Below are 11,746 nucleotides of genomic sequence, written 5' to 3'. Positions count from 1 at the left end.
TTCTCCATCTTTTATATCTTTGTTGAAATAGTACAGGAAACCATCTCTTTATCCATAGCAATGCCTAACAAGGGCTAATAATGTCTGCCTGGAGGCACCTGGGACTCAGCCTAAGGCTTAGCTCAGCTCCCATTAAAGACAAGCAACCATTCCACCTTTTCCATGGGTCTCACAAATCTTTATGGGTTTCACACAGAAAATCACTATGGCTCTGCCAACCACCCCAGTAGACTTCAGAAAACCTGTATGCAAAGCTGACATGTGAATGGCTCCAGGCTCTGGTCCCAGAGGACCACAAGTGAGCTAGTTCAGCTGGGAAGTGAGAAGCCAAAGACACAACCATGGAGTCAGATAGGCTTTTTGGAAACCACCACATTGATGGTTTTGTAAGATTTACATTCCAGGGCATAACACCAGTCACAATTTGTAAATCATAAATGGGCAGGTCCTTCAAATTCTGCTTCTTTCTTTTGGTGCTTGCAATTCTTGTGAATTTTGCCCCCTTGTTTATTTGTTTTGGGAGTTAAATGATTGAAGCTAACCCACCTACCCTTACATAGCAGATGCTTTTCCCTGGATTTGTGATGTTATGTGTGTGCATCTCAGGACAGACTCCACCCTTTGGAGATATGTAAGCTTTTAATGGGAAAGCTGTATCAAACCCACTTAGGGCAAACCCAGGCCCAGTTCTGAGACCAGCACATTGCCTGGGTGGCTGTGTAGCAAATCTAAAATTACCCTGAACTTACCAGCCTGGCTGCCTATTGAAAAGCATTTCCTAATGATTACTCCCACTCTTCAATCCTTCTCCAAGGAACAAAGTCAGTGGGCTTGGCCAAAGGCAGCAGGTGTGTCTGTCAGCCCTTCCACCCCACCACTGCATAACTGCTAATCTAGCTCTCCCAAAGACCCTTTACAGCCCAGCACCTGTGCAGAGGGCTTGGAGAAATGCCAGCAGGGAAAGGGTTAAATGCTGGCAATCAGTGACACCAGCATGCCAGCAATGGGCAGGGTCTGGGAAAGCAGAACCAAACACCAAACTGCACCATTCCCATGTAGGGCCATTTCCAAAGGAGCCTTTCCTCAGGTGGCACAGCCTGATCCAGCACGATGTCCCACTGCCTCTGCAAAGCTGATCCAACTAAAAGGCCAGGTCTCCTCCAAACAAAGATGGAAACATGAATTCTGTTGGGGTGGTTTTTATTTTAGACTGAGAAGCTACACAAACAGAGAACAAATATACATTTCCATGAGAGAAGGGAAAAAGAGAATATGCCATTGTGTCACCCTCCTAATACAACCACTCCAACCTGAGCCACAGGACTGGTTGCTCCCAGGTAGGCAGGGAGTCCTTACTCCAAAGGGTAAAGCACACAAGAAACATCTGGAACATCTGCCCCAGGGTCCCACACTCCCAACACAGCGGTACGGTCTCGTCTTTGCATCTGTGCACGGACATCTGTTCCTGGCAGACAGTGGAAAGGCTGATACAGAGTCACAAGGGAGAAACCCACAGCTTTGAAAGAGGAACAGCTACTGATGGGCACAAGGATCAACACACCCACATGGCACAAACACCTCTTCAAAGGAGTGGTTATTCTAAGCACAAGGCAGATACGTTTGTATCAGTGATTCTGGATTGTACTGGAGTGGATGGCAGTGAATTTCAGAGTTCATCTTTCTCTTTATTAAAGTAATTAATCAAACTGTTTAGCATATAAAAATACAATAATCCTTCCTCCTAATCAGAGCAATTTGTGTTCAGGTAGAAATAAAAGCACACACACACATACACACCTCAGGATTGCTGCCAGAGCTCACAGGATAAAGAAAAGAAAACCATTTTCCTTGTCTCACACCAGGATATCCCATTCTCCCTCCTGTCTCCAGGGATAATGGAGTCTTTCAGCTTTGGTGCATAGTTATATTTGAAAGCCAAACAGCAACTTGGAATTTGTCCTGAAGGGAGCCAGGACAAGGCACCTTTAAGGATAATAAGGCAGAAGGGGACTCCTCATGTGCAGGGGTGGTCCTGCTATCCCTGAATCTGAGGGATTAATCAAAATCTAATCAAAGTCTTCACCCTCACAAAGCGTGAGTGAGTCAGTCTCAGTCTGCTGTAACCAAGAAGCCGTTCAGGAGCAGAGGTTTGCTCAGCTATTTGCAGTGCTACACATGGTCTCCATCCCATACAGCACAGCCTTACAAGAGTGCAGCCAGGATAGGAACTATGGAAGTCTAAATAAGATTGTGTCCTTAAAAGAATGGAATTCTCATGGATGGCAAACACACCATGAAGTGAAACACGTGTGAAACACATGATGTCTTCCCACAGTGGCCTTCAGGGAAGACAAGTCAACAGAGCATCTGTTGTGGAGTAGAGCAGGGAGGCAGTGACAGCTGGGCCACCTTGGTCACAATTATTTGACTAATTAAGTGTAAAATGTCATTAAGGTATTGCCTTAATGAAGCAAGGTTTGTTCAGTCAGACACTCTCCAAAGCTGAAAACATGTCTTTGTCCCCTCCCAACAGGACAGGAAACAGTCCATGGCCTCAGATGGGGCCAAAATATCTTTAAGTTTGATCTATGTACTATAGGAGCCTGATCCTGCTGGGATCTGGGCAGACTCCAAGGAGCAAACAGACTCTGCAGGAGGGATACAGAGAAGGCAAACTGAACAAAACATGAGGAAGTTTCCTTCTGCTTCAACACCGACCACAAGGAAAACACTTTTTTATTAGAGGCACCACATCATAAGAATACTCTGAGCATGTAAAATGCCTTTAGTTACAGCCAAGAAAGATTGCTTTAAAAACATTGCTTTGCTGTTGCTTGTTGATCATGATCATGTTAAAAGGCCCAGACTATTCATCTAATGCTGCTACAGAGGTATCTCCATCAGAAATCCAGAAACCACAGAAAACTCAGGAAATTACATCAATGCACATCAGTGAAGGCCCTGGACTGTCCTCTTTGCGGCATTCCTTCTGGTTCTAAAAAAAGCTACAATCCAAACCAGTTAAGATCTAGAGTATTTTTTATGGTTAAGCACAACTTTTCCTGTGGGAATGTAATCTGGGGGATTCAGATATTGTAAACAGTTCCTTGAGAGAAGAGTTCCCTTAGTAATTTCCTTCTGTAACATGTAACTGCAATTAAGTTGCACGCACATGCCACGTGCAGTTTAGTTTCAATTACTAAATACATGCTTGGCAAGGAAGAGCATTGCTTTCTCAGTGTTGTTTTACCAGAAGGAGCAAGTGAAAACTATCCTAAGGAACATCCAAGACCAAATTTGTTGGTCTCTGTGGCTTAAAACCACACTGTTAACTTTGCATTACAACAGAGCTGGCTCAAAATCCATTTCCTCATACTGGTTCCTGTTGGTAGCCCTGCTTGCCTTGCAAGCAATATCTGTGGCCTTGGGAGACAAGTATAAATGCTTCTTGAGCAAGATTTTACATAAAAGCTGTGGGCCAGCTGAAATGTCCACAGTCCTCACCTCCTGCTGGCACCAAGATCTGAGGTTAAATCCAAATGAGATTTCACAACTGTTAAGGATGATGCATCTGCTGACACTGAGATATAATTTGATAAGTAACCACCCTGTGAACTCTTGAATGAAAGATTTTTTTTTCCTCTCCTATTAAAATCTCTGTACAGAGTCAAATATATTTATAAGCCCTCAGATGCGGATTCTTTTAAGGAGGTGATAGTTGTTAGCTAACAATGAACCCGGCTTGGGGACTCAGTCTGCTCCTAGCCAGCTTGGCAACTCTTCATGTGACTCAAGAGAGAGTTCTTTCACCTTTTTCTGTATTCATTCACTTGTGCAGATGTGAACTGATGCCTGCTGGTCACAAATTCCTGTAAGGACCCCATGCAGAGTATGAATTCTGTGTTAACATTAACTTCCCAAGACAGTGCTCAGATGTGAAGACCTTCGTGAGCCAAATAAGGCTCTGGATCACTTATTGTCAGAGTTGAAATATTCAGAGGCAACTGTCTCAATGTGTTTCCCAAAGTCTGGAAGAAGTTTTAGATCATTTGTCAAATGATCCTTTTTCCTCCTGCCAGAAAACTGAGGCAGCAAGTGAGCATGGCTTTCATCAATATGCTCCCATAGATAACAAGTTGGTCTTTGTCCTTGGAGAATAATGGTCTCCATGCATTTCTCTGAGGAGCATTTGTCCTAGCTATCCTGCAAGGAGGAATGTGGGTCAATCCCTGATCCAGAACTGCACTGCTGTTCCTCTGGTCATGGCCAGCAGCCAGCAGCAGCTTATCAGAGCTCCATGCTGGCCCTCTGCATGCTGCCTTGCTGCATTTCGGACACTTCAGCACTCCTGCCTCTCCCTGCAACCCCACCCAAGCAGCAGGCAGGGATTTGCATTGTCTCTGCTACGTGCCAGACAAATGCCTGCAGCCTCTTTGATCCTGTCCATATCAAAATGCCAAGGAAAAAATGCTTCTGTATCCTCTTGCTTACCCTGTGCCTCTGCAGCCTTCCAGCTCTTCCTTCTTTTTCTCCACCTTTGTCACCCGTACTGACAACAAGACAACTTGTTCTTTGAGTTGAAAAGCTTTCTCCCACTGAAACTAGTCAGGAATTAAGCTGTCAAGACTCCCAATTTAGATGTTGAATCCATGGTGATGTCTGTTAATTTACCTGAGCCTAAGCTTTCATGGCATGTCAGGTGGAGATGGAAGGAGGCAGATAGAACAGGGCACTGTGTTGTCCTTGACTAAGTCACATCCCCTTTCTGAACTGCAGCTCACACTGACACCAGCTCTCCCCAAACTAGCCCAGCAAATGCATCCACCTGATCTCTTTTCCATCAGTCATTCCTTCTCTAGCACAGTGCAACTCTGCATAATTTCATTACTTGATTCCTTTAAAATGTTTGAAAAGTTCATTATTCTTCAAGATTTACTGCTCTGTGTCGAGTGCTTTCCAAATATTGCAACTCACTATCTTCCACACTATGGCCTGTGAGAGACATCTAAGTATCTGAAAACCTAATTTACAGAAAAGGAAGCACAGGTATAGGACTTATGCAACCTGCCTAATTCTGTGCTGTTCATCTGTCACCAGATCAGTCACTACAGGCAGCTCTGTCATTATGGACTGCCAAGGCTCTGTTAAAATCAGTGAGGATGCAACAATTTTTCTTTGGTGAGAGTTTGTATTTTGGTCTTTTGACTTGGTACCTGAGGCCCACTGCTCACTGCCTGTGGGCGAGTCAGGATTAAAAAATTATCATTTCCAACAGGATGATGCTTTACAGTGGCTGCAGAAATGCTCTGTGCTAGCAAAGGACCAGAGTGAAGATTTAGCCCAGACTGTTGACCAATGCTGCAAATCTTTGCACAAGAGGTGCTGATTTTGGCCCTTTTGCAAGCTCTTGAGGACACAACCTACAAAATATGGCTGGGTGGTCAGTCACAGAGATGACAGGGACTCTGACTTGCCTGAAAGAGGAACTGTGTAAACACCTCAGATTTCATTGTTCTTGCTGCAAAATAAGGAGGAACCATAGGAGAACAGGAATGGTGACACTGGGTCAGGTCCGTATCTGGCACTGGTCACAGCAAATGCCCAGGGAACACAGCAAGCACCAGGAAAGCCTGCCCCTCACAGCCTCCCCCCAGTCTCTCACCACCTCAGGGCCATGGCCTCCTCAGGGCTGCCCAGCAAAGACAAAGCAGAGATTGTTTCACCAGCCCATGTGGTGCTTTGGCTGGCTCCACATCTCTGTTCTACCTGAGGGACACTGTCCCATCTGTCACATCCTGCCAGGGGAAGCCCTGGGATTGGCTCTGGTCTGTTCTCAACACAAAAGCCATCCTGACTGCAGAGACATTCCCAGCAAGGGTTGAAGGGGTTTGCAATTACCCAGCCTCGTAGAGCAATTACCAACACCGAGACTCAGCTAAAGCCCAGTTCTTTGGAATACCAGACCTTTACTGAAAATACCCCACAAGCAGTCAAGTCCTGGCATCTTCCACTGCTCACTGAAGTTTTTCAGGCATCCACAGCCACATTTCACAGCACAGAACAAGCACCTTTCTCAATATGAGAGACAGAGACTGCTTGGCACTCTCAGAGCAACTCTACATTACCAAGGCTCACAAACCTCTGCTGAGGCCAGAACTGGAGCAAGGCAGAATGCAAACTGGAGCCCTCAAAACTCTGTCCACTCTCCCCTTTATTCCTGAGCCACTGAAACATAAAAAGAACATAGGGTATCCCAGGAAACAGGACGAGATGAGGCAGTGATAAATAAAGCATGGAGTGAAAAGTCAGTCCTAGAGAAGAAATAAAAGATGGTGCAAAATGGTCAAAGAAACTTCACTGAAAAAAAAGGCTTGCAGACTCTTCAATATTTTATAGAATATTTCATAGTTGGAAGGGACCCATGAGGATCATCGAGGCCAACTCCTGGCCTTGCAAAGGACACCCAAGAAACACACCATGTAATTTCCATAACTTTCTCTCAAAAAGCAATTCCTGTACTAGAGGGTAGGACATGAGCTGAGGAGAGAACTTGTACCTTCCAGAAAAAAACCAAAACAACAAAAAAACAATAGAAAATAGTGTTTTCTGAAAATAGTGTTTTCAATATGGAATTTATTTCCTCTTAAAAAAAAAAAAAGCAACTGACTAAAGGTTTCCGATTTACAGTTATGCCATGAGGACAGAAATATATGTCCAGACAAGAGACACTGGAGTTAAGTACCACACTGGCACCAGATTAGTGGAGTGCCTGGGTGAGAGCAGAGCAGAGCAGGTACCCCTGGCTGCACCCACAAGGCTCCTGAGCACCTTCTCAGCTCACAGCCTCCTGGAACAGGAACCTCCCAGGGTAACACATTACACTGCAGGTCAGGAACAGCATCTCAAATGGACATCCCCCAACTGCCCTTTCATTTTTCTCCCAGCAGCCTGAAGACCCTGACCACTTGGAGCAAATGGCAAGTCTTCTATCTCATCAGGCTTACCACCAGGATCCACATCATTACAGTGGCAGTTGTTGGAATGCATCACATTTTTTACAGTCTCAGAGAGTGCAATAATGGACCTTTCATATTCCTACCTTAAGAAAACAATCCAGGTAGAGAGTTCTAGAATGCATCATGGCTATCGTGAGGAATGGGAACATCACAGAAAAACAAGAAATGTAAATTTTGACACAAATGATTAAAAAAATGACCAAGAAGATGTTCTGACAAGCAGTAATTATCCAGCACTACTGCTTCCATAGATCCTTCTTGTTGTGCACAAACAACAAAAGACCTGGCACATTTTTAAGTAAGGCTTCTGTAAGACTACAGATTTCTGGCAGGTTAAGAGCTGAATACTCATGGTTCATATAAATCTTATGATACCTGTCTCCAAGAAAATTAATATCAGATTTCCTTGATTAAATTCCTGCTATGAGAATGATTTGACCTCCTTAAATCCAACTGCTCTAACAAGCTTTACATGGGACTAGACATTCACATCCATGCAGAACAGGGCGACCCATAGTGGGGACTGGGAGAGGCATTCAGTGAAGACTGAACTTCTGCATTGCTATTGGAAAATACTAATCCTGGGGGATTTGCTTCAATCCTCCATTTCCTGGGGTCCCCTGTCAGGAACAATGTACCACAGCCCATGGCACACTGCTACAAGGATGAAGCAAGCTCCAGCTGCAGCACCGTAGGGAAGAAGGATCATATGGCAAAGTAGTGCCTTGCAAGGAAGCCCAGCCCTTGGGTTTGCCCAGGGCAGTACTTCTTCCTGTGGGCAACAACATCTTTGGGGTGAAAAAAATTAAAATTGTGATTTCTTCTCTGAAATGGTGAACTGTCAGGTTAGTACTGCCCTCATGTGCTGATCCTAGCTGCATGTGTCACAGTGAGAGAGAGCAGCACAGAACCACAGAATGTTAAAGGGCTGGAAAGGACCTTATAGATCATCCAGTCACAATCCCCCTGAGATGTGCAGGGACAGCTCCCACTAGACCAGGTTACTCAAGGCCTTATCCAGCCTGGCTTTGAGCACTGTCAGGGTTGGGACATCTACAACCTCCCTGGGCAACCTGTTCCAGTATCCCACCAAATTTCATCTCTTGCAGTTTGTATCCATTGGTCCTTGTGCTACCACTACAGTTCCTGACAAAGCCCTTCTCTGTAGGCCCCCTTCAGATACTGGAAGGTTCTCTGGGCTGAACAACCCTGTCAGCCTGTCATTGCAGGGGGTGTGCTCCCATGCTCTCTGTGGCCCTCATCTGGACTTGCTCTGACAGCTCCATGTCCTTCTTGTGCTGGGAACACCAGAACTGTGCACAGTATTCCAGGGGGTCTCACAAAGCACAGGAGCTAAATGTCTGATGAGGGACAAAATTAAACTACAGAACCCAGCCCACAGGAGACAGTCAAGATTTTCAGCTTCCTTGAGACATCCATATACTATTTTAAAATCAAAGTATTTGGGGTTCTGGTGCAGATATTTCAAAGAGATCTGGGGTTCTCAGATATTTCAAAGAGATACTTAGACCTAAAAATGTGCTTTTGGTTTCCTGAGTTGAAAGAAGTTGGGATGATTCTAACAGGAAGAAATGCAAAGTTGATCTGCTGGGCAAAAGACATCCCTACAGAACTGTGTTTGTCTCCTTCCATTTTGAAGGTGAGCCAAGGAATGACCAAATTTTGTGGACATGGTTACAAATAAATTGGTTAAGAAGAAACTCCACCTGCAGTTTCCCAGAGGGCTGACTAATCCCTTCCTACTTGGATTGTCTGCATGGCTGCAGTGCCTGGATTAACCAGCCAGTCATGACACACTCACAGTGCTCTCCCTCAGGGGTGGCCACATCTCACTCTGAGTGTCCTCCTGCAAAATCCATTGTGTCCCTCTACCAGGAGGGATGCTTTGCAAAGGAAGGCAGCTGCTGCTATGGAAGTGGAGTTGCCTCTTCCTAGCACTGATATCTTTCCAAGATAGATTCCTCTGAAGTAAGAAAGGAAACAGTAAAAGGGAGACTTCAGCATTATGTTATATCAAAGCTAAGTGTAAATATATATTGCTGAATTAACAGTGTGGAGATGGACAGTATGTAATCTCTTGTTGCAGTAGCCAAGGGAAAACATCACAAGTCCAGGCAAATCTTGGCATGTGTAGTTATAATTTTCTAACTATTAGCATCCAAAGAGCCAAGATAAAGCAACAGGATCTTTGTAATGAGTTTGCCAGACTTTGTTCAGGTTTGGGATGTAAATTCAGGAAGGACAAAGTAAAGGCAAAAAGGAGGAGTAAGAATCCAGAAGCATTTCAGCGAGCTTCAAGCAAAGGTTACCACCTGCCATGAAAGCATTATCCTGGCCCAGCACCACCCAGAATTAGTACAAGTAAACTGCTGCCAGAAAAACATTTATGGCAGGACCAAACTCCTAGCAGGAACAGGTAGCCAGCTCCCACACAGAGATCACTGGGGTCATAAACTCACCTCTTCTCTTCCCCTTTCAAGCCAAGACTCAGAGTTGCCTGTCATCAGTTCTCACATGATGTGTGTTCAGAATTTTTCTTCCCCTATTCAATTTTGCTGAAAGAGAGCATGACTAAAGTTGTTTTGATTGACCCATTAAATAAACATAAGCAGGACAGGGCGTGCTAACAGAGAATCATGTGTGTTTTCATGAAGGGAACTGACTTTTGGATTTATGGATGTTGTAACAGGGAAGCCTCTTTCAGACATACTAATGCTGGAACAGGCTCTACATTTTTTTCAGCTCCAAAGGGATTGCTTTAACAAAATTTGTTCTTCCTCTGGATTTTTTCCTTAACAGCTTTGTTAGAAGAAAGGAGGAAACCAATCCTTGATCTGCATGAAGATCTCCTCTGTTTGGTCCCACAGTTTGGGAGTTACTAAACAAGGAAAGCTGCTATGAGCTGCAAGGTAGAGAGAGAATGAAACAAGTCCCAATAAGCTATTAATTTAGGTATGAAACAAAAAAAACTTAAAAATAGAAAACAACTAGTTTTAAGGACATATTTAAGGTTTTTAATGGATCGGAGAACATGAGAGGAAGGGGAGTGGGAGAAAAATGTTGCTTCATATCATGGCTGTAATGGTTGGTAAGTGTTTCCAGGCTGGAAAACAAATTTAAGCAACATTTTCACCCACTCTGGAGTTTTTAGACTGCTACTCCATTCAAACAGCAGCAAAAATTTTTCCCTACAATAAGCATATACTGGGTTTGTCTACCTCCCTATCTTCAACCCATCTGAGCCTTCACTAATGGAAGTCTTGTTACACCAGGAGCCTCGATGGCAGTTCTCACGTACATGTACACAAGTGTGCAGCACAACACGCATACATGTACACACATAAACTATCAAAATACTATTATAAAGCGAGTGCTCCTCCTCAACACCCCTCCTCTGCCCACCCCACCTCCCTCCCCTTTCCCAGGCCAGCATATTTCAAAGCAGACTGGAACTGAGCACTTCCAAGAGCCATCCAGCCCCAGGTCGCACTGCAAAGGTCTGGGTGCGTTGCCAAGTCCCTGGACCGCCTCGAGTTCACAATACTGATTCCTTGGATTCAGGGTCTGCTGTGCTGCTTGTGTTGGAGACTGGGTTTTTGTGGGTTACCAAGGGTGACGTTTCTGCTTCAGACTTGCTGTTAGCAACTGCTTCTACGGTGACTTCCTTGAGCTCCTGCTCTCTCTCTTTCTTGTCTTTTTCATTCAGGTAATTAAGGATGCCCGCTCCCAGGGCATCCCCTTCCACATTCACAACTGTGGTGGTTCGGTCCCTGGTGAAGATCAGAAACAAAAACCAAAGCAGCAGGGTTTTAGTTTTAAGAGAGTTGTAACACAATAAGGGGTGCTGATTCACCCCTGCCAAACCACAAACATCAGTGGAACCAGACAAGGGAGATGCAGTTATTACAGGTCTTTTCCACAGAAGCATCATCTCTATTTCAGAACTAAAAATGTGCACCAGAGCAGGTTTAAGGTCAGTCAAACTTACTATCAGCTGGTTCTGGTCTCTCTGTGAGTTGCAGCACTGGCACTGCTCTTTCTCAGGCATCCTGCTTTTCACAGGTCACCTCCTTCCTCTTCCCTTTCTGCAGGCCAGCATTTTTCAAATGCACGTTCAGAGAAGGAACTTACTTCAGGCTTATCCAGTAAGTGACTCAGAACACCCAGCTCTCTTTTTTAACTACTGTGACTGGTATCTTAATCCAAGCACCTACTTAAGAGATCCTTCCAAAAGCAGGCAGAATGACTTGTGTTCTCTGCATTTGTTCCCCATGGCACCTGCCCTAATTTTTGGTCCTATAACACAAAACTCGTGTGCCAGGGTGTAATGGAAGAGATTTACGAGTCATAAAGATGAACAATGTTCTCATGTGGCTTTTGAGACTTGCTAGTCATTCTGCAGCCTAACTTTACCAGAGGCTCAAATTGTAATTGTGGTCCTCTCTGGTAATTAAACAGCTGGCATTGAAACAAGACATGGGACTCCTTCCTGCCTCTTTTCCCCTTTTGTTACAAGGCTGAGCTCCTTGACTAGAACACTGCTGACCACAGAGGGATGCTACCTATTTTAAAAGGGAGGCAACCAGGACAACACAGGCTGAGAGCAGCCCAGAGTGAAAGGATGGGCAAGTTTTTCACTCTTACCTCAAAGCACTTGCAAGTATAGGTGTGGAACACCCAGCCACTACTGCAGCTCCTTAGGAAGACAG

The 11,746-nt window shown here is 44.7% G+C and overlaps 1 protein-coding gene across 1 annotated transcript in view; it reads right to left on the bottom strand.

Annotated features, from left to right (window-relative positions):
* Positions 1-1,223: 1,223 nt before the first annotated feature.
* The window catches only part of SLC1A4 (solute carrier family 1 member 4), a 33,751-nt gene continuing 23,228 nt past the window's right edge, over positions 1,224-11,746 (bottom strand). The window contains exon 8 of the mRNA XM_058800728.1: positions 1,224-10,807. Coding sequence (XP_058656711.1) covers positions 10,573-10,807 — 235 coding nt within the window. The 3' untranslated portion in view covers positions 1,224-10,572. The remainder of the gene's footprint in view (positions 10,808-11,746) is intronic.

This window comes from Ammospiza caudacuta, chromosome 3 (genome assembly GCF_027887145.1).
Source record: "Ammospiza caudacuta isolate bAmmCau1 chromosome 3, bAmmCau1.pri, whole genome shotgun sequence".
Taxonomy (NCBI): domain Eukaryota; kingdom Metazoa; phylum Chordata; class Aves; order Passeriformes; family Passerellidae; genus Ammospiza; species Ammospiza caudacuta.
This window is presented reverse-complemented; position numbering and strand designations above follow the sequence as displayed.